General features: G+C 52.3%; 1 protein-coding gene across 2 annotated transcripts in view; it reads left to right on the top strand.

Moving 5' to 3' along the window:
• The first annotated feature begins 634 nt into the window (after nucleotides 1–634).
• The window catches only part of MYO1F (myosin IF), a 31,443-nt gene continuing 5,222 nt past the window's right edge, over nucleotides 635–26,855 (top strand). The window contains exons 1-21 of one of the 2 annotated variants that reach the window (XM_081076039.1): nucleotides 635–768; nucleotides 9,005–9,142; nucleotides 9,618–9,707; nucleotides 9,799–9,893; nucleotides 10,309–10,396; nucleotides 10,508–10,597; nucleotides 12,418–12,549; nucleotides 12,694–12,828; nucleotides 13,036–13,168; nucleotides 13,353–13,549; nucleotides 14,254–14,334; nucleotides 14,457–14,543; nucleotides 15,274–15,360; nucleotides 15,776–15,943; nucleotides 17,100–17,185; nucleotides 19,456–19,537; nucleotides 20,752–20,858; nucleotides 21,292–21,390; nucleotides 21,478–21,622; nucleotides 25,845–25,959; nucleotides 26,053–26,222. In XM_081076039.1, coding sequence (XP_080932165.1) covers nucleotides 766–768; nucleotides 9,005–9,142; nucleotides 9,618–9,707; nucleotides 9,799–9,893; nucleotides 10,309–10,396; nucleotides 10,508–10,597; nucleotides 12,418–12,549; nucleotides 12,694–12,828; nucleotides 13,036–13,168; nucleotides 13,353–13,549; nucleotides 14,254–14,334; nucleotides 14,457–14,543; nucleotides 15,274–15,360; nucleotides 15,776–15,943; nucleotides 17,100–17,185; nucleotides 19,456–19,537; nucleotides 20,752–20,858; nucleotides 21,292–21,390; nucleotides 21,478–21,622; nucleotides 25,845–25,959; nucleotides 26,053–26,222 — 2,328 coding nt within the window. In that variant the 5' untranslated portion in view covers nucleotides 635–765. The remainder of the gene's footprint in view (nucleotides 769–9,004; nucleotides 9,143–9,617; nucleotides 9,708–9,798; nucleotides 9,894–10,308; nucleotides 10,397–10,507; nucleotides 10,598–12,417; nucleotides 12,550–12,693; nucleotides 12,829–13,035; nucleotides 13,169–13,352; nucleotides 13,550–14,253; nucleotides 14,335–14,456; nucleotides 14,544–15,273; nucleotides 15,361–15,775; nucleotides 15,944–17,099; nucleotides 17,186–19,455; nucleotides 19,538–20,751; nucleotides 20,859–21,291; nucleotides 21,391–21,477; nucleotides 21,623–25,844; nucleotides 25,960–26,052; nucleotides 26,223–26,855) is intronic. The other variant, XM_081076040.1, reaches the window with a different exon arrangement.

Below are 26,855 nucleotides of genomic sequence, written 5' to 3'. Positions count from 1 at the left end.
GTGCTTGGTGCTGCTGGGAGGGGCCACATTCCCGTTTTATGAGAAAAATGGGGGGACCCTGGAAGGAACAGAGCTGGGGGTTGTTCAATCCAGATCTGACCTCCAAAGTCTGGGACCTTCCAGGTGTATCCAGCCCCTGGAACTATTCAGTCCTGCTGCTCTCTCTGTCTCTCCCTCTCTCTCTCTCTCTCTCTCTCTCTCACACACACACACACACACACACACTCGCACGCACGCACAGGCCATTCTGAAGGCAGGACCGGCAGAGGCCGCTCCGGAAGCAGGTGTTTATTCAGGGATGCCCAGAGCAGATACATGTCTGAAGTGGTTTTGATGAGACCAGAGCAGCCCAAATACTTCCTGGGGTCATGCTGAAGAGTGGTCAGTCCTGCAGCCAGCTGACCTGTGTGCTCCTTGTGGCAGCCTCTGTCCCCAAGGAATTGGAGAGGGGGCTTTCTGGGATCTGACAGCAGCTGCCATGAATCCTTGACCTCTCTCTTCAGGCTCAGAGCCCCGAACAGCTCCCTCAGCCCTGCCAGCTGCTGGAGCTCTCTCCCCGCCCTCTGGGCCCAGCTTCCCTCCCCTGTAGCCGCCGGCCCCTCCCGCCAAAGGAAGTGAGAGGGGGGCTGTTGTAAGAGGAACTAGGGCTGGGAGTCTGGTGAAGGAGAAGGAGCAGGGCCATGCCTGAACCACCCCCCGGAGCTCCCTGAGCCTACACCCCTGCCACGACCCATTTGGGCAGGAACCCAGACGCCAACCCCCACCATGGTAAGTCCTTCCACGGTGGACCCTGAAGTTCAGGGGTGGGAAAACCAGCCATGTAGAGGTGCCCTGGAGGCATCAGAAAGTGGAGTGATGGGAGAGGGGCACAGCACACCCTTTGGGGGTCCCTCAGTACAGCTCGGGTGCCCCCAGCATCCATCACAAGGGACCAAGCTCCCATAGGATGGACAGGATGCTAGAATGGTGATGGGGTGGGGGACTAAGGGTGGAACAGTAACTGGAGAACAAAGTGGCCGAGGGATCACATATGTCTGCAGGGACAGGGACACCCCTTTCTTGGGGCTGAGGAAATCCAGTTTCCAGCCCAGCTTGGTCCCTCATCTCCCCTGTGTCCTTGGGCAACTCATCTCCCCTCTCTGGGGCTCGCTTCCCACATACGTCATATTTGGAAATCAGTCGAGATGTGCAAGGTGTTTTGGGGACCTCTCAGTTGGAACTTCAGAAGGTCTGTGGGTTCAGCCCTGCTGAGTCCACTGCTGCGAGGGGAAACTGTGTCAACTGGGTGTTGGGGTACATGACGGTGTAGAGACAGCGTGCCTGTGCAGGTGATGGGTGGTCCAGCTGGAGCAATCACAGCCGTGCACAGTGAGACACAGCATGTCCACACTACCACTGGTACCCCTCCATGTGGGGACAGCAGGGGAGACACTGCAGTCAAAGGCGTCGCCGCCTGGTAAGGTTGAGGTCTAATGATGTCTGTGGTGACAGGGCGGGGCGAGTCATAGTCATAGATTTAGACCGAGCAGCATCATGACACAGTAAGAGAGCCTGGGCCGGCGTAGAAGTCACTCCCACAGTTCATGCATCTGCAAGCCACTTCAGCTTTCAGTTTTTGTCATTCTGTCAATGAAGGCATGTGGCTGGGACAGTCACAGAGCCAGTGATGACAACTGCAGGGCTTCTGGCAGTCGCCGCAAGTGGCTGACCAGGGTGGAGGCAGGGAGGCAGAGATTGTATTAGTCCAAGAGAGGACATCTTACTTCAGAAAGCTGATGATAAATTGGGCATCACTGACCCAAGGACCCACCTGCGTCACTCACAGCCAAGCGACCAGCTAGAGCTCTGGGTTTGGGACAGGAACGCATCCACGAAGGAGCCACACCAGGAAGACTCAGGGGCTCCATTGGGCAGACTTTGATCAAAAGAACAGGAAATGATTTGCTACCTCAGAGAAAAGCAACCCCTCCCAAGGAAGCTGTGCAAAAAATGCTTAGTCAACGGTTTGCTTGGCGCACAGGGTCTGGGAAGGGAGAAACTCAGCCCAGAGGCCCATGGCAGAGAAAAAGAGTGGGACCCATTCAGGGGGCCAGTACCTCCGACGTCTTCCCAGAGGGTGACAGGTGCCAGGGCGAGTGTTGAAAGACTCAGCCAGACAATGGAAAGTGCTTCACAGAGCACGTAACGTGCACTCAGGACACAGTAGCTGCCATTGTTTGTGATGCTCATTCATGGCTGGAATTAGTGGTAGCAGCGGGTGAAAGTGACTCGTTCTTGGTCGTTGAAGATGAGTTGCTGTTGAAAATTGGCTGTTGGGTCATTATTACCATTGGCGGCGATGATGTTGCTTTTGGTGGTTGCAGGTTGGTGGTAACTGGTTCTTGTGGGTGGACTGGGGGTAGTGATGGTTGCCACTGGTGCCAGCTAGTGATGACTATCAGTGCCTGCTGGCCGGTTGTTTTCAGCTGGAGCGTGGATCCATGGAATGATAGTAATTGGTGGTCACTGTTACTCAGAGTTGGGTGGCACTGGTGGTGTTTGTTTGCTGTTGGTTGTTCACTCTATTTTTGGTAACAATCTCGGGAGTAGTGGAGGCTGTTGGTTTTTTAAAGGGTGCTGTTGACCATTGGTTATGAGTGCTTGTTGGTGGCCATATTGTTGTGTAGTGGTTGTTGATGGCGGTTGGTTACTATGGGTTGCTGGTGCTAGTGATGATGGGTGGTGATGGTAGTGGGTGATGGCAAGGACATTGCTGGTGGAATCGGTTGTTGTTTCTGTCTGATATTGGCTGAGGTGTTGCCACTGGGGTTATCAGCAGTTTCTGTTTGACTTTGGTGGCGGGATGGGTGAAGGAGGCAATTGGCTGTCCTCGGGTGGTGATGGTGGTGACATGAGTGTAATAGTGCTTGTTTTTAAAGCGCAGACATGAAATAGAGAGACCAGCAATGTAGCTGCTTGATCCAGGGGCAGTAGCCATGGGAAGGCTGGGGTCCAAGAGAGAATTAGGAGGAAGGACTCTGGGAGGACAAGGGCCCCCACATGTTGGGGCTGACTAAGCTAAAAGAAAACTGAGGGAGAGACCCTGGGAGCCTTTGGAGGTAAGAATGTTGTTTGCACGGCCTAGGGCTGCAGGGTGCGGCACCAGGAGCACACCAGGGGGCCAAGGCAGGGCCAAGGGTGGGGGGCTGGCTCCAGCAGTCACAGATGCTTCACATCTCCTCCTGGCTGGCAACCACAGCTCACAGGACCCCAGCGAGGAAGGAAGTGGCTGTTTTGTTGCTCTCTCCAGCATGGGACTGCTCATCACCACCCAGGGGCAGGGTGGCCAGAACAGTTGGGGCAAATTGCAAAAGCTCCCTCATCCAGCCATTCCTCCTGGCCAGGTACCCTGTGCCTGTGGGACATGCCCACTTAAGGCAGCTATTGCTGCTGCTGGAGCTGCTGAGGAGAGCTAGCACGTCTGCTTCACACGCTTGGCCTCGTTGAATCTGCACAGCTGCCCTGGGAGGTCTGTGGCCCTCAATATTCTCATTTTCCAGATGAGAAAACTGAGACAGGAAGGTTAGGCAAGCCGCGGTACAACCCAAAAGTGGCAGAGGATTTCAACTCAATGACTCCCAAGGTCACACTTTTAACAGCCACCTTGACCTACAACCTCTTCGTCCTCCTACAAGAAGAGAGGCCACCTGGGGAGGGGGTGGTGTCCCCCACACACCCAAGGCCTTCCTGATTCGTGGCTCTTGCTGCCACCCCCAACCGCCTGGGATGTTCATGTTGCAAGGCCTGTTTCCTACAGGAAGTCCATACTGATCGCCCCACCTCTCCTTAGCACTGTCTGATGTGGACCCACAGCCTCCCATGGGCAATTCACTTTGCCCCTTTGGGGTCCACTGAACTCCCCTAGGCCTGGATCCACCTACCTCCATGCACAGTAGAGGCTCAGAAAGTATGTTCACTACAGGGCTCCAAATGCCCCTGGCCCTGCAGGAGCCATCACCTTGGTCACAAACAGCCCCTCCCTCCTCTGACACCAGGGAAGCCCCACCTTCCGTGCCGTGCCGTCTGCGTCTCTGAAGAGCTGAAGTTAGAAGCTACCTTCCCCGTCCCACCTCAGCCATCTCCAGCCCCGGACTGTCTTTCACAAGAGCCTAGCTGGTTGAGTCATACTTGGCTTGTGGTCAACTCTGACCACAACCTCTTCATTGAACCCCACCCCCAAGTAAGGGACTTAGGAACAAACAGTTTTCAGCTTGACCAGTGGAGACTTGGGGGCCACAGAGAGAGGGATACCCATGACACAGGGCAGGAGGCAGTTCCATCACAATGGTACTTCATTCATTCATTCATTCATTCAACAAGCAAACATATGTTGACCAGCTCCTATATCTGCTGTCAAAGACTGATCATTTCCACTAAATGCTCTTGGGGGCCACCAGCTGCCATTTCCTGAGGCACCCCAGTGCACCTTTTCTCTATGCTAGGTCATTTACTTTTCTCAGCAAATCCATGAAGGAAGTTTATTATGGAATCCATTTTACAGATGGGGAAACTGAGGCTTGGAGAATTAGTGGCCTCCCGGGGTCAGATAGTCAGTCAGCTCTCAAGCCAGGCCTCACACCCAATTGGTCCCATGCCGCAATTCTTGAGTGTCCTCCCACACACTGTACGCACTTGAGCAAAGCCCTCTCTCCGACTGCCACTAACTACCCGTGGATTTTAGGATGCCATGGAGCTGGGAGTGGATGTGGGGGTCCCGGGTGCCTGGGGCAGAACACAGAGGGAGAGATGGCAAGGACTGCAGGAGGCAGAGGACCACTCAGCCCGGTGGGGGAAGTGGGGAGGGACAGGAAGAGGAACCAAGTCCTCGGGGCCAGGAGAGGCAGACACAGCCAGCCTGGAGGCCTCTGACCTCAGAGAAAGGAAGTGGCCTTGAGTGTCAGCTCTGCCTGAGGGGCCCTGGAACATGGAGACTGGCTGACCCCAAAGGGGAAACCCTGGACAGGACCCATCGTGTCTCTGCCCCATGCTCATCTGACCCAAAGTACCAACCCCAACCACATCTGACCAAGACTGGGCTGGGAGACCGATAGCTTCATGAGTCCTCCCCCAGGTCTTCCCTCCTGCTGTGTGATCTTGGGAAGGACCCTTAACCTCTCTCTGCCATAGTTTTCTCTTCCACAGAGTGAACCTAATCATAGTACTGACCTCAGTATGTGCTGAGAGGATTAAATAAGGTGAATCACAGAAAAAGCTTAGACCAGAGTCTGGCAGAGAATAAGTGCCCATCGGCTGTTAACTACGGGTGCTATTGTTGTAGTCAGTTACCATAGTTACTACCCAAGGCCCCGCCCAGTGAGGTCTTCAGAGAGAGAATCCACTTCCTGTCCCTCCCAATAGCCCCCACCCTGACCATGAATGATGCCACTTTGCTCCTGAATTTCATGTCTTTTCTCACCAGCACACTTGGGTCTCCCCATCTTACAAACAGGAACCATGTTCCCCTGACCCTCCCCCCACCCCCACAGCTTCTTTCCCTCTTCCCCTTCTCAGCCAGACAGTCCCAAAACATCCTCCATCTGTCTACACCCCTGACCTCCCAATCTGACTTCTGATCGTGAGGTCACCCCCACTCTCCGTAGGGCCCCTCTTTGTCTCCCATGAGCACCGATGATCTCCAGTAGCTTGGGGTGCAATCAATGGCTCCCTGCTTCTCCCAACGGACCCTTGTTACCTGCAGTCCATCTCCGGTCCTGGCTGCCTCTGACCTCACAGCTGGCCCCCTGCTCAGCCTGTCATGGCACCCTCTCCAACCCTCCACGATGCTGCTCCCACAACTTTGTCCTTCCCCCACCCTTCCCAGTGCATCCCAGGGTTCTTAGCACATCACACCCAGCGCCCCCTTCTTATCACAAACATTTTGATGGGCCCCCTTAAAACTCTGAAATGCAATTCACAGGTATTGAAAAACACCGACGCCCACTGTTTCAAAAATAATTAATGGATCCCCAGCAATGCGGAGGAGAAAGTCATTTATAATGAAATGTGTACATAAATATGAAAGTGCTCATGCCAGTGGCCCAAGAATGGCCACTGGAGCCACCAGGTGCTCACACCTAGACATAGGCTTGTGTCAGCGAGCTGACAGCCCCACACACGAGTGGGGTGTAGGCCCCGTGAACACCACAAGCAGCATGAACTTCCAAATGCTGAACAATTCTTAGCAAAATCTGAACAAAACTAAAATCTCCCTTGATACAAGACAGTCACATGCCAGAAAAATGCAATGGGTATCAACCATGCAAAAAATACATAGATTTTCTGTTTATACATAAAATTGAATTTAGTTCTCAGTTCCAATTATTGATTATAAGCAGGTTTGTCACCTACGTGGATATCTGCTGGGTGGGATGGGGAGCTGCAAGCAGGATGATTATTTGAGTGAAAATTTGGCACCTGTGGCCCCCTTAAAATGCCAGGCATGTCCCCATCCCTGTGACAACCAAAAGTGTTCCCACAATTCCTAAAGTGCACCCAGGGGCAGTACGGCCCTGCTGAGGACGCTCCAAGCTTCAGACAATCAAGTCCAAATTCCTCTGTTTGGCATTCGAGGCCCTTCAGGACCTGAGCCTGGTTGACACCCTCCCTTCCATTCATTCATGAACTACCTGGTTCCTCACTCCTTCATTCACGTGAGACTTGATGTCTCGTTGAGCCAGGCATGGCCTAGCCCCTGCCCTGGGAAGCTCACACACCAGATGTGTGGGATGTCCAAAACATGGATGGGGTTATTGTGGGGGACGCCCAGGGGATTGTGGGAGTCCAGAGACAGCACCTGACCTGTCCAGGGAGAAGACCAGGGAGGTCTTCTCGAAGGAGGCATCCCCTGAGTCAGGTCTTAAAGGATGGATTGGCGTTCACCAGACAGGAAGGGTGTTCTGAGCAGAGGGCTCAGTGTCTGCAAAGGCTTAGAGGCACCTCAGGAAAATACTGAAAGAGTTCTTCCCCAAGGCCTTAATTACCAGCACACAGTAGGTGTTCAAGAATGTTTTGTGGAATGGATAGCTGGGAGGGCAATGGGAAGCCACATACAGAAGAAAAGCCACAAGATCGGATGTGCCATGTGAGAAACCCACTCTCACTACTCAGGCTGGAAGCAGTTGAAAGGGTTCGAGCCCTGACTCCCCACACTCCCTCCTCTGTGTCCTGCCCTGCCTCAGTCACACCTCTGCTCCTCTGTGGGTGGTTCGCTCTGCCTGGTGCAACCCCTCTCCGTGCACTTGATCAAAACCCTCTCAATTTTCAAGTCCTCTGGGTCATAGCCACTTGGGCGTATAGACACCAGAGCCTGACCTTTGCTGCCAGATGGACCCAGACTCGAATCTCACTCCCTCGAAAACAATGTAGTTATGTCCTTAGTCAAGTGTCAAGCCACTGCGCTTCCTGAGCCTCAGTTTCCCTCCCAGCCTACTCCCCGCTGAGTTGTTATGCAGATTGCTGGTAACATGGGGCACTTCCTGCCCAGTGTCAGGAGCTTAGTGACTGTTCTGTCACGCGCCCCTCTGCCCAGGCCTGTTGTCACACAACAGCTGAGGCCGGGAAAGAGCATGAGCCGCCCACCCAACTTTGCTCCCCAGAGCGGTTCATCTTCACATCAGCCCTGGCAAGTGAGCCTTCCTCTCATTTTATAGATGCGGCCACGGCGGCCCATGGAGGTGTTAGGTCACCCAGCCAGGATGACAACACAGACCTGCCCCACCACAGCGGGCATGTGTAACGTCTGTGGGCATTTCTTGACAAAACCCCCCTCTTCCATGGATCCCCAGTGCCCCCAGGAAAGGCTGTCTTCTCATTCACCTCTGCCCTACAGTTGCCCACACTGACCCTCCTGTTTGACCCCTGCCAGACTGCCCTCTGTCCAGCCTGCTTGTCTCCATTCCCTGGAATCTTCCTGGCAAACACTGGTCATCGCTGAAGATTTGACTGATTCCCAGCATCCTTTGCCCTTGGGGTCTTTCCTCTGAAGTTGCGTTTCTTTCTTCACCCTTTTCCCTTGTTCATTTGATTGGTCCTCCCTGCTAGGGCTGAGGAAGACTCCATCCCAGCCCCAGCCCTCTAGGAGCTCCTGGTCTGGGGGTAAGAGGCTTCCTGGAGCAGGGACATGTCATGTGAGCATGAGTGCACCAGACAGTGGAGCTCCAACCACCACCACTCTTCTGTTTGCTAGACTTTTCCACAGCAGGGGTGTACTGAACAGAGGCAGAGTGGGCCTGAGAGAGACAGTGTGCTTATATGTTTAAGGCACTAGATGAGTTCAGTTGGGCTGAAAGGAGAAAACATTCTAGGAAGGCTTCCTGGAGGAGTTCTTGTGAGGAGCCTGTGTCTGAGTCTCCTCCTTGGGGCCCTAAGGAAGGTGTCAACTGATGGAAAACAAGGAGGAAATAAGGGAAAGTGGGAGGCTGGGAAAGTGCTGGAGCTGGCACTGGGAAGGGCGAAGGCTCTGAGGATGGAGAAGATGGTGGCAGGGGCAGCAGAAGGCTGTGGGAACTGAGGAGCAGTGTCACAGCTGGGCACAGCAGGTGGAGGTTACAGAGGGGCTCTGGGGATCTCAGAGGTCTGGGCTGGGAGGCATGACCAGGAGAGAGGAAGAGGGGAGTAGGAGGAAAGAGACCATCTTGAGGTGGAATGGGTGGGCGTTGGGTCAAATGCCACTGAGAAGTCAAGGATTTGTTGTGGGCTTCAGTAGGGGGAAGGGAGTTGGGGAAGTGAGGAGCAGAGAGGCTGACACGGAAGTGAGGAGGAGGAGCTGTCATTCTGTCTGGCCTCTTCCTGGGGGGCAGGGAGCCCGGACTGGACCTCACCCACCTCCCCTGGTGCCTCCGAGGTGGGGAAGGAGGTGAGACACCATCAGAAGCTGGAGATGGAAGTGAGCTAGGGAGGGGCACGCTGAGGCACCCCACCCCGTCCCCCTGCCAGGGCTCACCTCCACCCCACCCCCCACCCCCAGGGCAGCAAGGAGCGCTTCCACTGGCAGAGCCACAATGTGAAACAGAGCGGTGTGGACGACATGGTGTTGCTGCCCCAGATCACTGAGGAAGCCATCGTGAGCAACCTCCGCAAGCGCTTCATGGACGACTACATCTTTGTACCCTGGGCCGCGGGCGGGGCCGGCACATGAAGGAGGACAGAGGGATAGGAGGATGGCTGACCCAGGGAGGGAAGGAGGGCAGGTGGATGAACACAGGAAAGGATGTCAGAGGGGCCTCAGCACAGAAGGGACATGCAGAGGCCTGAGCCAAACAATGGCGGATGGGATGGGCAGGGAGAGCACCGGGTGGTAGGACAGGGGACAGATGGAGTGACAGCAGGGCTCTCCTTTGGGGTGGCTGTGGGCCCTACTGCTCCCTCTGTCCCGGGGTAGCTCAGCCATAACTCTCCCATTCCCCCCATTCTGGACCCAGTCCTGATTTTTCCGAGGATTCCCAGGACACATCTGAGTAGCTCCATCCCTTGCTCTGAACAGTGGGGCTCTAGGAGGCTCTGGGGGAGCGGGATGAGGGGACAGGCCTGTGAGGGACAGAGTGGGCTAGGACACTGCATGGCCCTTAACCACCCGCCAGACCTACATTGGCTCCGTGCTCATCTCCATAAATCCCTTCAAGCAGATGCCCTACTTCACTGACCGTGAGGTCGACCTGTACCAGGGCGCGGTGAGGCCAGGGTCGATGGGGGTGGGCGGGAGGCACCGTCCCCAGGACCCCAGCCCCTAGCCCTCGGCTGAGACGAGCCTTCCCCCACCAGGCCCAGTACGAGAATCCCCCACACATCTATGCCCTCACGGACAATATGTATCGGAACATGCTCATCGACTGTGAGAACCAATGTGTCATCATCAGGTACGACAGCGGCCCCAGACCGTCATGCCCAGGCCCTGATCAAACAGCATCACTGCCCCCAGGAGACTGATGCGGAACTCCTTCCTGACCTTAACAGAGCCTGGCTGTCCCTCTCTGCCCCCAGCCTGGCTTTACTCCCCTTGTCACCATCTGACCCATAATCGATTTTATTTAGTCATTCTGTTACCGTCCATCTGTTCTCTAAATGTCAGTTCCAGGAGGGCAGGGATTTGTATCTGTCTTGTTCACTATTGTATCTCCAGTGCCTAGAAGAGTGCCTGGCACCCAGTAGGGAATGAATGAATGAATGAATGAATGAATGAATGAATGAATGAGTGAACGAACAATCAGGAACTAAAAAGGGCACTTCCCCTCCACCTGGCCATTGATCATTCCTTCTCTCACCCATTCTCAGTGGAGAGAGTGGAGCTGGAAAGACGGTGGCAGCCAAATACATCATGGGTTACATCTCCAAAGTGTCTGGAGGGGGCGAGAAGGTCCAGGTGAGGCAAAAACAGAAAGAAGGCCTGGTTTTCCTCCCACTCCATGGTGTTTCATCCCCCCACCCGTGCCTCAGCCTGACCTCCTCCCACCCCACCTGCCTCTGCCCCCAGCATGTGAAGGATATCATCCTGCAATCAAACCCACTGCTCGAGGCCTTCGGCAACGCCAAGACCGTGCGCAACAACAATTCCAGTCGCTTTGTGAGTCAATAGCCCCGCTTTGGAGCAACCTTCCCCTCCACATGGACTTTCTCACACACTCACACACACACACACACACACACACACACACACACACACGCGTATTTCCCAAGAACACAGGAAATACCTGCTCCTGAATGGGAGACTCATTTCATGCTTATGGTCCATCTGAAAAAGAGTCCCCCACTGGCTGAATTGTGGAGGCTATGGCATGTTTGTGTCACATTCTCACATACTCCCTTAGCTGCCATCATATCACATCTGTTCCTAATCACATTTCAGGTCCAAGTTATTCCTTCTTTCTTTCTTTCAAAAAATAGTTCTTAGGCTTCTTCTTTGTGTCAGGCGCCATGCTGGGCCTAATGGAAGACAAAAGAGGTAGACAGATCTGGATTTATGGTCTGGTTCTGTCACTAGGTATGTAGCTTGGACAAAAAAATCAATTAACTTGAGTCTCCTGTTTTCTCATCCATAAAATGGGGATGATATTAAAATCCATCTCATAGACCTCCACAATTTCAGAACAATGCCTGCATGTGGAAATGACTTAAATCCCATGTACTAATAAGATTTTTTAATTTCCTAACATATTATTAGTTATAGTTTTACTTTCTAATATATTTTTATCATATAATTATACTTTAAGTGTTTTACTCACTATTTTTTTACAAATTTCAAATACACAGAAAAATTGGGAAATAGTACAATAAATGCCTGTATGCCCGTCTCCTAGATTCTATCATTAACATTTTACTATACTTGCTTTATTCTGTCTCCATCCATTTTTTTGATGCACAACAAAGCAAGCTGCAGACACCAAAGCTTTCCTCCCAAACACTTCAATATGCAAATCATTATAGGCCATCATCATACATTTACAGTTCTTTTCTTTCTTTTAAAGTTTGCATACAGAAAAATACATAAATCTACAGTGGACCATTCACTGAGTCTGGAAAAATGCACACACTGTGTAACCCAAACCCCTATCAATATACAGAACATCACCATCACTCCAGAAAGTTCCCTTCTGTTCCTTTCTATTCAATTTCTACTCCCACCCTACCCTAGAAGCAACCATTCCTGTTTTTTCACCTAGATTAGTTTCAGCTGTTCTAGAACTTCATAGAAATGGAATCACACAGTATGTTTTCAAACTACTGAAACACACAAAAACATGGGTGAACCTCAAAAACGTATAATTACATTTTATCTTATATAGTTTATTGTACAATAGAATAAGTATGTCATATATCACAGGTGTCTGTGTAGTATGATGATATAACTTGTATTGCTATTAAATGGAGGTGGCAGAAAGGAGAAGTAAAGAGGTTTGTCTGCCCCCTAACCTCCAGCCAGAGCAGAACCCAGATGGTGTCAGACACCAAAGAAGGGGCTTGTGGGACCCTTGCTCTGGGCAGGGACAACATGTGGGAGACACTCAGGATCACTGGAACCAGTAGTATCGCATAAATACGTGGAAGCATCTATGTTGTGGTGGAGAGACTGGGAAACTGGTCAATAAACGGTGAGACTTCTGTGCTCCAGGCACAGGACTGGATGCCCCAAGTGAGGGCTGAAGCATCAGAGAGGGAGGAAAGGGCATTCTTGGCCCAGGACAGAGCTTAGGGGAAAATGGAGAGGAGGAAAGGAGCTGCTGAAAAGGACAAGCAGCCCATAAGTGGGAAGTGGGGAGAGGAAAGCAAGTTGAAGTCCATGGGTAAGAAAGGGAAAGAGACCAGGCTCATCAGACCCAGCCCCGACCCTCCCCCCACCTGCCCCGCTGGAGCCCTGGGGGGCTGACATTGTTCTGTCGGGTTCAGGGCAAGTACTTTGAGATCCAGTTCAGCCGCGGCGGGGAGCCAGATGGGGGTAAGATCTCTAACTTCCTGCTGGAGAAATCCCGCGTGGTCACGCAGAATGAAAACGAGAGGAACTTTCACATCTACTATCAGGTGCGTGGACGGGGGAGCCCCAGCTGCAGTCCGGGGTAGACAGTGGGAGGGTCCATGTCCGGGAGCCCACGACAGTGAGGACTGGGGCACCACAGGGCCTGTGCCAATCCAGTGCCAGATCCATGAGCGTCACTCACCCTCCAGCTGCTGGAAGGGGCCTCCCAGGAGCAGCGACAGAACCTGGGGCTCATGACCCCCGACTACTATTACTACCTCAACCAATCGGATACCTACAAGGTGGATGGCACTGATGACAGGAGTGAGTTCAGCGAGACCCTGGTGAGCACCCCCCCCCCCCCCCCGCAACCTCATTACAAATCAGGAAACCGAGACCTGGAGCGGGGCAGGGACATGCCCACGGTCACACAGCCAGTGGGTGGGAGAGGCAGGACAGAGACCGCGGTGTCCTGACTCTGCGTCTGATCCCAGGGGCCAGGGTGGAGGTGAGGATCAGTGGCACAGGCTCTGTCCCCATTGTGCCCACAGAGCGCCATGCAGGTCATTGGGATCCCGCCTAACATCCAGCAGCTGGTCCTGCAGCTTGTGGCAGGGATCCTGCACTTGGGAAACATCAGCTTCTGCGAAGACGGGAATTACGCCCGGGTGGAGAGTGTGGACCGTGAGTGGGGAGGGCGGGATGCAGGCGTGTGCATGTGTGAACTGTTTCCGCCTCGTTCAGCCCCCGGAGGATGAGAACCCACGAGGGCTATTTTGGTGTCACTGGGCAAAATAGGAAGAGACAGAAGCACCCAAAGAGGCTTAAGAGCCTGACCTGACTGGCTGCCCCTTTCCCTGCCCGGCAGTCCTGGCCTTCCCTGCCTACCTGCTGGGCATCGACAGTGGGCGGCTGCAGGAGAAGCTGACCAGCCGAAAGATGGACAGCCGCTGGGGTGGGCGCAGCGAGTCCATCGACGTGACCCTCAATGTGGAGCAGGCAACCTATACCCGCGACGCCCTGGCCAAGGGGCTCTACTCCCGTCTCTTCGACTTCCTCGTGGAGGCAAGTGCGGCAGGACTAGGGGTGGGAGAGGCCATCTGGGACCAGCCAAGTAGGGGAGGCAGGCGTGACTGTCACAACCTCACCAATTCCCGAATGTGGGAGGCATCAAGCAGGGGCAGGAGTGATCAGATGGAAAACTGAGGGGCTCCCTCTGGCCGTGGCTTAGAGCCCAGGAAGGAGGCGGCTGAGGCTGTTGGAGCCGTCAAGCCTGGACTGGGACGGCGCTGTGGCGATGGAGAGGGGTGGGTGCGTTTGAGAGCCAAGAAGAGGACTTTCAGGAGGACAAAGGGACGGACTGGATGGGGGCAGATGGGAATGGCGTGTGTCAAGGTCAGGAATGATGACAACAGTCGCTAATATTACGTAACACCTAGTGTGTGCCTGGTACTGTTGTAACTGTTTTACGTGCATCAATTTATGCAACTTTTCAGAAAAGCCCTGCAAGACAGTTGCTATTATTAACCATTTTAAAGATGAGAAAATGGAGAGGCAGAGTGGTTCAGGGGCAGAGTTGGCTCCCCAGGCAGGAACCCGGATGCTCTAAGACCTGGGGTCCTCAGGTGGGTGCCTGAAGGTGGTATGCACAGAGCTGCGGAAGGCAGGAGACAAACTGGTGTAAGGGGACATAGCCTGGCAACGTGGCTAAGAGCATATCAAGGGAATTGCAGGCTGGTACTCACCTCCTGTCTCCACCCACATCACAGGCCATCAACCGAGCTATGCAGAAGCCCCAGGAAGAGTACAGTATTGGCGTGCTTGACATCTACGGCTTCGAGATATTCCAGGTACGGCCTCTGCTCCCCGGCTCACACGCTGCCCCTCCCTATGCGCCCTGGGCTGTCCCAGTGGCCCCAGCAGCCCCCAGCATCAGCCCACTGAAGGAAGCACTCTTTTCCTCCCTCGGCAGAAAAACGGCTTTGAGCAGTTCTGCATCAACTTTGTCAATGAGAAGCTACAGCAGATTTTCATCGAACTCACCCTGAAGGCTGAGCAGGTGCGCAGGGCGGCCAAGGGGCCAGGGACATGGGACATGAAGGTCACTGAGCAACCGGGGGACAACCCAGCCCCCCATTCCCACCTCTCTCTGCTGACCCATCCAGGTCCACCATGAGATTTCCTTCGGAAGAGGTTTTCTACCTGTAAAGCTTTGACAAGCACTGGGGAATAAGCTCTTTGTTCATTCCTTCACAATTACTCACTGAATCCCTGCTGTGTGCCAGGCCCTGTCTGCTGTGCTGGGAGACAGCCATGAACAGCCCAGACAAAAATCCCTGATGTTTTCATTCGTCCCGTCCCGCAGATGCAGAGCCTCAGTCAAGGATTCAGGGCAAAGACCAGGAGAGGAGTGAGGAAGTGAGGGAGGGATTTTTGAAAAGAACTCCAATAGGGTGTGTGAATGAGCAAGTGGGGCTCCGTTCTGCTGGGCCTCAGGGAAACTCTGCAGAGCAGACCTCGGGGTTGGCCCACCGAGGAGCGAGGGAGCCTGGGTATTTATCCACCAGCTTCGGTCTGTCTGTGGTCGAGGGCTGCTGGGGTTGGCAATCCAGCCTTCCCCACACAGGGCAATGGGCTTTGTCACTGGAGACAGTCCTAATGATGAGATCGTGGGGGAAATATGGGAGGGGGTGAACACCTGCCCCACTTCCTTCGCCCATGCTTGTGGAGCACACATTCTAGAAATGCACACACCTTTGCCCAGTACCCACCCCCATTGCCTCCCCCAGGAGGAGTATGTACAGGAGGGCATCCGCTGGACCCCCATCCAGTACTTCAACAACAAAATCGTCTGTGACCTCATCGAAAACAAGCTGGTGAGGGCCGGGCCAGCATTGGGGGAGGGTCTCGCTAGGCCCCAGAGCTGAGCCTGGGAGACCTGGGAGGTGCTAATGGCCCCTATAGGCCCTTCTCAACCCAGGAGCACTGACATATCTCTTCAGCCATCTCACCCACTCACTGTCCACCTGCTCACCTTTCACTTATTCACTCAACAAACATTCCCCCGGCCAGCCTGCTCAGGGACAGAGGGGTCAATGCTGACAGATCCCCCACCAGGCCTGCCAGTCTGGGGCAGGGAAGGAGGCGTGGATCCCTTATGGGGTCCCTCACCCCATCCTGTGTCCCAGGGAGATTCCACAGCAGCCCCCACACACACACCTGGACCCCCACCCCCTCCACTCCCACCCTGATGAAGCTCTTTGTGCCGCTGCCGCCTCCCCATGCCCGCAGAGCCCCCCAGGCATCATGAGCGTCCTGGACGACGTGTGTGCCACCATGCACGCCACGGGCGGCGGCGCCGACCAGACGCTGCTGCAGAAGCTGCAGGGGGCCGTAGGCAACCACGAGCACTTCAACAGTTGGAGCGCTGGCTTTGTCATCCACCACTATGCTGGCAAGGTGCGCTGCGCCCCTCGCCCTGCTGCTGGGTGGCACCCAGGGGCACCCCCTCACAGACCCTGGGTGCTCCAGGCTGCAGCCTCCCAACTTCCTAACGGAAGGAGCCCTTGGGTACCCCCAGCCAGGGCTGCAGAATTTCACCCACCCCCTTCTCCAGCCCTATCCCAATTGACCAGAAACACGGACCTCACCCACTGACCCCCAGAAACTGGCCTGGGCCCCCCACCATGCCTTCAGCCAGAGCTGCAGAAACCCACTGGTCCCTGAACAAGGCCACAGCTCCTCCTACTAACAGGACAGCTCCCATTTACAGGACAGAAACTCCCTCCCATTGACCCCAAATCGGGCAGCAGACTCCCAAACCCCAATCTGAGCTGTAAGCCCCACTAAGCCCCAGACCCAGGACACAGCCCACCACCTTCTGACCCCAACTTGGAGCCCCCCAGGCCCTTGCTGCAACCTACCACCCTCCAAAATGGGCTACAGCCCCTATAGACCCCTCCCCAAGGCTACAGAAATCCACTGGCATTCCACCCTGGCCACGGTCTGCCTCCCCAATTGTCAGGACTGCAGCATCTGCCACTGACCTTCACATGGGTGGCAGAGGTGAAGGCTGGCAGTGGCCCACCAGTCTCTAAAATGGGCTGAAGCCCCTATGTTCCCTGAGCCAGGGAATATCCACAGCCAAGACGATGGAGAGCCCCCATGGGGTAGCAGACCCAGCCCACAAGCCTGGCTCAAGTCCCCCAGGGTCTTCAGCCACTGCTGTAACCCTCCCCCGACGAGCCCCCCATGCCCCCAATTGGCCAGAACACACATGCTCAATCTGACCTTTTGACGTCCAATCAAGTAGCAGAAACCCCACCCCAGGGAACCCTGCCCTGGCTCCAGCCCACCCTCTAATCTGGACTGTAATCCCCACCTCCCCTCACCTCTGACTCAGACTGCAGCTCCCACCCTCCAATTTCAACTTGAGCATCAGACTTCCAGGGTCCCCAGGCCAAAGCTGCTGCTGTCCCTTGCCCCCTATTCTGAACCATAGATACTGTCCCCCGTCCTCTCACCCCAGAGCAGGACCCCTGACCACCTGGTCTGTAAGCCTCCCTACCTACCCAAGCCTCAGCCCCTCACACCCCCTAATGCCACCTTCCTCCAGGTCTCCTATGACGTCAGTGGCTTCTGTGAGAGGAACCGGGATGTTCTCTTTTCCGACCTCATAGAGATGATGCAGACCAGCGAGCAGTGAGTGGTCCCAGATGTGGGGACATCTGGATAGAGCCGCCCCATGGGAATGGGGGAGGCCCAGGGACCACCCTACCTTCCCCAGAGCTCCCATCACACCACTGACTTTGTGGGGTGGCTGTGTGACAAGGACAGTATTTCCAGTGACTGGTTCTGATTAAACAGTAACCCTTTGGTCTTTATGGCCCTTCCAGCGGCCCGACTAGAAACCCATGCAGGGTACGGACAGTTTCCCTTTTTACGCAGTGAAAACATCACGCTCTACACTTTCCTGTATGAACACACATGGATCCATCTCCCTGATCACAGCTGCCTACCAGGTTCCATCTTTTTGGCTTTACACCTCAAAAAATTTTATTCCAGCTCTGCTGTGGATCAGGCACCATTTGAACTTGTGGGGATAGGTGGCGAAACAAGTCAGAGATCACGGGTGCTCTCATTTCGCTGACAGCCCAGTGGGGAGACAGACACTGAACTAGAAAAAAGGCAAATAGAAGCTAGCATCAGGGGAATAGTCGTAAGACGGTGGTTCTGAAAGGGCTGCGAGTGTGGTTCCTGGACCACCCACTTGGGCATCCGCTGAGCTGGTTACAAATGCAGAATCTCACGCTCCACCCCAGACAGACAGAATCGAAATCTGCATTCTAACAAGATCCCCGCCCCCACCTCCTAGGGTGCCCGGTGCACATTAAAGTTTGAGATTCACTGATCGAGAGCAGAGCTGTCCAATATATTCCACATCCAATAGATTCAAGCTACACATGTAGTTTTTAAAAAAAACAGCCTTATTCGGGTACCATTGATATACCAGTAAATGCACCCCATATAAGAAGTGGTTTTTAGTACAGAGACTACAATCCAGAACATTCTCATCACCCCAAAAAGATCCCTCATGCCAAATTGCAGTCAATCCCCAGGCCCATCACCTGTATGATTTTGAATTTTCTAGTAAGCACGCTTAAAAAGTAAAAAGGTGAACAGGTGAAACAGGTGGCATTTTAAAATATCTTCTTTAACTCACTATACCCAAAATATCATCATCTCAACATGCAATCGATATTTAAAAATTACTAATGAAATATTTTTCATTTGCTTTTTCCGTACTGCGTATTCTTTGAAATCCAGTATATATTTTAACACTTACAGTACATCTCAGTTTGGACAGGCCAAGTTTCAAGGGCCTCAATAACCACATGTGACCAGTGGCCACCACCATGTTGGAAAGCACAGAGCTGTGGTTCTCAGGAGGCGGGGGGGTCCCTGGACCAGCATCATCAACATCCCCTGGGAACTTGTCAGAATTTATGGGGAGCCAACCCAAGTGGGGCAAGGTCCTCTGTGTTCGACAAACTCTCCTGGTGATTCTGGGGCCCCCTGAAGTCTGAGAACCACTGAGACTCATGTTGTGAAGAAAAACTAAATTAATAAAGGGATAGAGAGTAGGGAGGGCACCATTCTTTTTTTTTTTACTTTAATCTTTTAATTATGATAAAATACACATAATATAACATTTACCTTTTCACTTTAAGTTGTACAATTCAGTGGCATTAAGTATAGCCACAGTGTTGCACCACCATCACCACCATCTAGTTCCAGAACTTTTCATTCCCCCAAATGGATACTCTGTATCTATTAAATAATGCACTCATTCTGTGTTGCGGTAAACAGGGAAGATCTCATTGAGGAGATGAGGAAGGGAGCCATGATATACCAAAGTGGATTTAATGGATTCCCTGTTGCTGGACACTTAGGTTATGCCCATATTTGACTATCACAAACAAGGCTTCAGCGGCGTCCTTCTCCATATTTCTTTGCATATTCATGTCAGCCTGTGCATGTAAGATGATTCCCTGTTGCTGGACACTTAGGTTATGCCCATATTTGACTATCACAAACAAGGCTTCAGCGGCATCCTTCTCCATATTTCTTTGCATATTCATCTCAGCCTGTGCATGTAAGATGGTTCCCACAAGGGGACCTGCCTCTGTTGCCCAAGATACTGCATTTTCCTACTTAATTTAACTTTTTTTCTATTTTACTTGCTACCCAAGCCCTGTGTGGTCATGGCAGAAGAAATAACAGGGCAAATAATCAAGGAACTGAAAAGGATGAAATCAACCCACCAGTTCTCACCATCTCATCCTCCACACTCAAGAGCTATAACTGTGCAGCGTGCCCTCTGGGTCCGAGGCACCTAGGCAGCCCCACCTCTGGGAGAGGGCACCCCAAGGTCCAGCTGCACCTCCAACCCCTTCCTTCCCCTTGCCTAGAGCCTTCTTCCAGATGCTGTTCCCCGAGAAGCTGGATGTAGACAAGAAGGGCCGCCCCAGCACCGCCGGCTCCAAGATCAAGGTAGACCAGGGGCAGGCAAGGAGGAGCTGGGCATAGGGAGGGCTGGGTCTGTTTTTCTCTTCGTTCCAGTGTCTGCCACTCCCCCATCCAGGCCCTCTGCCCCTGTCTCTGGCACCCTCTGTCCAGCAGGGTCTTCTTCCAGCTCTGGGGTTAGGGAGCTTGGACCAGCTTCCTCAATGGCCCCCTAACTCCCTAAATCCAGAAGTGAATCATCATCCTAATAATGTTTTTGGTCTTTTGGTCACTTTTTTAAATTGTGGTAAACTATACATGAAATGTACCATCTTAACCATTTGTAAGTGCACACTCAGTGACATTAAGTCCACTCACACTGTTGCGCAACCATCCATCTCTAGAGCTTCCTCATCGTCCCAAACGGAAACTCTGTCCCCATTAAACACTCACTGCCCTCCCCTCCCCCAGCCCCTGGCCGCACCATCTACTTCCTGTCCCTATGAATCTGACTCCTCTGGGGACCTCCTGTGAGTGGAATCACACAGTATTTGTCCCTCTGTGTCTGGCTTATTTCACTGAGCATCATGTCCTCAGGGGTCATCCATGTTGTAGCAGGTGTCAGGATGTCCTTCCTTTTTAAGGCTGAGTAATCTTCCATTGTGTGGATGGACCACTTCTTATTTATCCATTCATCTGTCAATGGACACTTTGGTTGTTTCCACCTTTTAGTTAGTGTGAAAAGTGTTGCTATGAAAATGAATGCTCCATCCTTGCAATATTTTAATACCCATGTATTGAGCACTTGTCAGTGCTGGCAGTAAACACAGGGCAGTTTACACATGTGAGACTAGCTCCACCTGGCAGAGGGAGAGACCAAAACTCAGAGAGGTGCAGTCACGGGCCCAGAACACACAGCAGAGCCACGATCAACACTGGAGTCTCTCCTGCCGCTCCTCCCAATCCCCCCCACACACACCTGGAATGATTTCCTGTCTCATCTCCCCTGAGGGACTAAGACAGACAGCTCAAGGCTGGCCGGCCTCAGGCACACACATGAGATTCCCTACTTCCAAAGCCCTGATCCCTCCCTGAAGCACAGGTAGGAGTGTTCTGAGGCCTGTGTTCTCCCTAGAGCTCAGTTACTCCATCAACAAACATTTGCCAGCCCCACCCCACCTCCTGGCAGATCCAGGGTGGGAGGAGAGAGGGGCCAGAGATCTGATCTGTGCACCCCCGACCCACCTTCTCCTCCACCGTAGAAACAAGCCAATGACCTGGTGGCCACGCTGAAGAAGTGCACACCTCACTATATCCGCTGCATCAAACCCAACGAGACCAAGAGGCCCCGCGACTGGGAAGAGAGCAGGTGACCCCCCAGCCCAGTCTACACTGCTTGTCCCCAGACTGACCCTCCTTCTGGAACCCTGCTGGGGGTGCATGGCCCATCACAGGACTAACCCAGGCTGACCCCTAGGACCAGAACAAAGCCCCTCAGGGCCTCGGGGTTATACCCAGAACTGACCAAGCCAACCCCAGGGCCCAGGGATGACCCCCGACTGACTGGAGGATGACCCCCAGGACTAGCACCGTCTCCCTCACAACCCCCAGACCCCAGGACCCACCCTACATGTGACCCTGATCACAGAACAAACAGACTCCTTCCCCAGAACCCAGCCCCACACCCCACAGAGCTGACAACCTGGGAACAGCGCCGCACCCCTGCCCCAGACTGCCGCCAGCAGAGCCCCTCCCACTCCTGGGCCGGTGAGGCCCCGCTGCTCAGGCTGCCTTCCCCGCAGGGTCAAGCATCAGGTGGAGTACCTGGGCCTGAAGGAGAACATTAGGGTGCGCAGGGCGGGCTTCGCCTACCGCCGCCAGTTCAGCAAGTTCCTGCAGAGGTGAGGCACCCTGCCACCCGGGGCCCTGACCGCCCCCTGCAGAACAACCACCAGCTGCTCAAACCCTCCCAAACCCTCTGCCTCCAGGTACGCCATTCTGACCCCCCAGACGTGGCCGCAGTGGCGCGGGGACGAGCGTCAGGGGGTCCAGCACCTGCTGCGGGCAGTCAACATGGAGCCAGACCAGTACCAGATGGGGAGCACCAAGGTCTTCGTCAAGAACCCCGAGTCGGTAAGTGTGTGTGAGAGACGGGCAGACAGGCACGGGCTCAGGTCCTGCTCTCAGGCCACGGTGTGACATGGGGCACATGTCCTCACCCCTGCAAGCCTGTGTCTCCATTTGGAAAGTGAGGAGAGTAATAACAGCCGCCCTGCAGGACTGGGGTGCGTATTAGACAAAACAGGAAGGCCACTGCATAGTGCCCGGTACATAGTAGGTGATCAGAAAAACCTAAAATAGTTGGGCAGTCCTTGGTGGCCAGGAAGCAGTTGGAGGAGCACATGGCCACCTATGGTGACGGCCCCTTGGAAGGAATAAGGACTCACGGCTTATCTAGAATGTGTTTTTGTCCCTTGTTTCCTTTCTTCCTTTTCCTTCCTTCATTTCCTTTCTCCCATCCTGTTTTCTCTTTCCTTTTCTTCCTTCATTCCTTCAGTCGTGGACACATTCAGTCCCTGAGCCTAAGACTCGTGTCAAAGTGGCAATTTTCTTATTCCAAGCCCAACCCTGACGTATCCAAGACAAACCTCATTCCACATTCTCCCACCTAGAACAATCCCTCCAGCACTACCATCAGCGCTGAGCCTTTTAGCAAAAGGTTGGAAGCACCAGCGACGTCATGCTGCCTCTGCTTTCAGGGACAAAACAAAGCCACAAGGTCAATGTTGACTGTGTCCCGGGATGTCAGATACAGAATGGTGACTGTAGTTAGCAACGCTGGATTGTATACTTTCAAGGTGCCAAGAGATCCTCCATGTCCTTACCACACAAAAGAAACGGGAACTATGTGAGGTGACGTAGGGTTAGCTAACCTATAGTGGTGACCATTTTGCACTATATACGTGTGTCAAATCAACTCTTGTACACTTGAAACTTACGCAGTGTTATATGTCAATTATGTCTCAGTAATGCGGGCGGGATCTTTTAAAAAGCAACAATGATAAAAAGAACAAAACAAAACAAAACAAAGCAAGGAACCCCCTAAGGGCCTGCCTGTCCACCTGCTTCTACCGTGTTTCCCAAAAAATAAGACCTAACCGGAAAATAAGCCCTAGCATGATTTTTCAGGATGACATTCCCTGAACGTAAGCCCTGATGCGTCTTTTGGAGCAAAAATGAATATAAGACCCGGTCTTGTTTTTGGGGAAACACGGTATGTGAGGTTGGAAAGTGAAGAGGGAGCTGATAGTCTCAATGAGCCGCCCTAGTTCACCAGACTCTCAGGTGAATCCTAGGTTCTCCAGCCCAGGATAAGCTGGAGCCATGGGGAAAGGTGTGCTGGGGATGGGACCAGGGCCAGCTGGATGCCATATCACTGGCATAATCATGGTGCCCACGTTTGGCACTTCAGGGACTTCATGAAGACAAGAAGGAGAATGTTGAGATGATTCTCGACATTACTGTAACTTACAGGTAGCTGTTCTCTCACCAAACCAAAAACATAACACAGAGGAGTGGAGACTCTAGAGATTTCACAGCTACAAAAATAGTCTGTCTTGGGAGGTTAGGAGTCCTTGTCCCCAAAATTTGTCTGCATCCGTCTCCTAGATCTTTTCCCTGTGAATGCACTTTGCTCGAGAAATTAAAACAGTCTGGAATCGCATTCAAAGTAGATATCGTTACTGATAAAAACTTATCGTGAACCAAAATTGTCCATGGCTATGACTACACCTGAAACAATTCAATTTGTAACAGATAAGGAAAAACGGAAAGAGGAATGGGAAGAAAAATATGAGGATGGGCAGGAGAGAGAGAAAGAGAATCAAGCCATCTTGCCAATTACTGGCAGACTGTAAAATCTGACTCTGAAAGAAACAGTTAATAATTGACACTGGAAAAAAAAATAGAGAAAATAAAGTTAGCTCTGGCTAAGACTATAGAAGGTAAAATCAAATTTTGACCGAAATTGCAGTCTGCACATTTGGAGGTGGGGAAGATGAACTGGCTGAAAATAATGAAAGTCACAAAACTAAAAGTTTAGTGGGAAATTTTTATAAGGAAAAAACCTGAAAATTTGCACAGGAAAAAAGGTGATTCGGATGAAAAGAATATTAGTAAAATGAAAACAGTTTAACTGTGCTATATGAAAACTTGATCCAGGAATTAAATAAACCTAATGGAGTCGCAGCCTTTCTCAACCATAAATGCACTTACAGTGAGATAATTGTCAGTAGGATTTTGTTTTTTGTAAACATGGGCATAAATATCCTTGAATGTGTTATATACCTGCTAGTCTTCACTGCCCATCACCCCAGGTGTGTTAGTTTCCTATGGCTGCTGTAACAAAGTACCACTGGATGGCTTAACCCAACAGAAATTTATTTTCTCACGTTTCTGGAGGCTAGAAATCCAAAATCAGGGTGTCACAAGGCCACACTCCCTCTGGGGGCTCCAGGAAAGACTCCTTCCCTGCCTCTCCCTAATCTCTGGTGGTAGCCCACAATCCTTGGTTTGTAGATGCATCTCTGCCTGTCATCACATGGACTTCTCTGCTATGTGTCTGGGTCCAAATTCCCCTCTTCTTACAAGGACACCAGTCATCTTGGATTTAGAGCCACCCTAATCCAGTGTAATCTCATTTTAACATGATTATATCTGCAAAGACCCTATTTCCAGATGAGGTCACATTCACAGGTTCCAGGTGGACATGAATTGGGGTGGGGGGTGCTATTCAAGCCAGTCCACCAGGATAAACACAGATTTGGGTCTTATCTCACTCACCTCCCCGCCGTACTTAGCACACCTACCCTTGCCTTCCATAGCATGAAGGAGATGCATTTTAAACTCTGCAGACAGGAAGGCCCATTTCTGAAACTAAAAAGGAATCCTCTTCACTGGGCAGAAATTACAAGGTTGGGGACACTTGTCCCATCTGCCCAGAACAGCTAAGGGGCAAGAGGGTTCCTGATTGGCCCATTTCCAGTTCTGCAGGCTGGTCTCCCTTTATTCATACCTGTCCCCCTCAGCAAACCACAGAATGCACTCACATGCCCTCTAGACACCCTGTAGGAGGCATTACTCAGACACACGTTGCACACAGACCCACCAACCATAGACTATCAGAGAAACAAAATAATGCATACGTAAATCACTGTATTCCCTGCAACCTATGAAACTGCAATGTTGGTTTTTTTCTTCCTGGTGAGAAGACTCCCCACCTTTTGTGAACAGTTATGAACACCCACAGCTTTAAAAATCCTCCAAGATATATTTCTAAACGTGCATTCGAACCCAGTATCTGCAGAATCCTTTTAGTCCTTGCAGGAGACCCTGGGTTTCTGGGAGACGTCAACCACATCAACAAAATGGGCGCCCAGGCTTTGGGCAGTGATGAGATATTTGTGTATTTGAGAAATCCCTCTGCGTAAAGGGTTCATTTTCTAAATAAAGCCCAATTTTATTTTCAATAATATTTCCCATCTTCACTGATTGAAAATTGTATCCCTTTTATCACTAAACTTCGGTTTGAATTAGGATGTTTCCCAGCCATTTGTCCTATTGCAATAGATTGTTCTAGTCTTTGACCAGCACCGCATTGTTGTTTTGCTGTAGGTTTCTAACTTTTCATATCCAATGGGTTCTTCTCCTTAATATGTTCACCTGTTATTATTCCAAATAAACAGACATGTTTCACAGCATTTCCACTATGACTTGGTCTGATATAGTTTATTTCCTAAGACCCCTCTGGGCCAAGACTCTTAAAACTCAAAAATATGCTTTCTGCAAAAACCTCCTTTCTAGGAATGCCATGTACGGCTGTGCAGGTTGTACACTGAACAACCACATAGTCACCAGTCACACCACAGCCCTATACATCAGATGTTCATATTTACAGTAGCTTCTTGGTTTTCTAAAATGCACATTGATTCACATTTCTAACATCTCTGAAATCAGGGTGCACCTCATGTGAAAGGCATGCCATAGTTTAATTAGCAGTGTGAGAAACCATGATGTTATATTGTTTCTGGCAAGACCACACAGCTAGTAACAGACAGAGCTGGGATTTGAACCCAGCAAGACCCACAGTTATAATTTAATGTGGGGCTTGTGCTACATATTAGGAGAAAACCCTGCATCCAGTCACTTGGAGGAAGAAGAAATTTTTGCTAACTACAGTGTGATAGCATGTGTGCAGGCACCCGTGCGCATGAGCATGTGGACGGGGTGGGCTCAGGGGAAACGAGACTGTAGCCCTGGGAGATGCCAGGACCCACCGCCCCTTCCTCTCTCCCAGCTCTTCCTTCTGGAGGAGATGCGAGAGCGCAAGTTCGATGGCTTTGCCCGCACCATCCAGAAGGCCTGGCGGCGCCATGTAGCAGTCCGGAAGTATGAGGAGATGCGGGAGGAAGGTGAGAGGCTGCAGGTGGGAGGCTCAGGGTGGAGGGAAGTGAACCTGGAAAAGCCAAGCCACAACCTCTGCTTCCAACCCTGTGTCCCCACAGCTTCCAACATCCTGCTGAATAAGAAGGAGCGGAGACGGAACAGCATCAATCGGAACTTCGTCGGGGACTACCTGGGGCTGGAGGAGAGGCCGGAGCTGCGTCAGTTCCTGGCCAAGAGGGAGCGTGTGGACTTCGCTGACTCAGTCACCAAGTACGACCGCCGCTTCAAGGTGAGGCACTAGCAAGTGGGTACATCTGGGACCCTGGCACCCCCGTCACAGGTATATTCTCACCTGGCCTGGACACAACTGCCCACAGGTGTATATTCACCTAGCCTAGATACACCTATCCCATCACAGGTACACCCTCACCTGGATGGGGCACACCTGCCCCGTCCTGCCCACACCTGCCACAGGTTCAACTAATGCAAATACATCTGCCCATCAAATATGCGCTTACATAGCCTGGACACACCTGTCCATCATGTATCTTCACCTGGCCAGACACATCTGTCCACAATTACACACTCACCTCACCCAGAAGCCCTGACTACAGGACCACCCTCACTTGTCCTGGACACACCTATCCATTAGGTACACCAAGTCTGTATAGACCTGTCAATTAGACATACCATCACCTGGCCCAGATACACTTGTGCACAGGTACTCTCTTCTGGCCTGGGCACCCATGTCTAGCAGGTATACCTTCATCTATCCGCTACCCGTTCACTGCCCCAAACACCCCTTTCTAGCTAATATGCTCTTACTTAACCTGTTATTTTTTTATATATTGTAACCACTCTTCTACCTTCCCATGGAGGGACACCTTCACCTGATCTCCCAGCACCCCCTATGCCTACGGTT

The sequence above is a fragment of the Rhinolophus hipposideros genome, assembly GCF_964194185.1.
Source record: "Rhinolophus hipposideros genome assembly, chromosome: 16".
NCBI classification, from domain to species: Eukaryota; Metazoa; Chordata; class Mammalia; order Chiroptera; family Rhinolophidae; genus Rhinolophus; species Rhinolophus hipposideros.
This window is presented reverse-complemented; position numbering and strand designations above follow the sequence as displayed.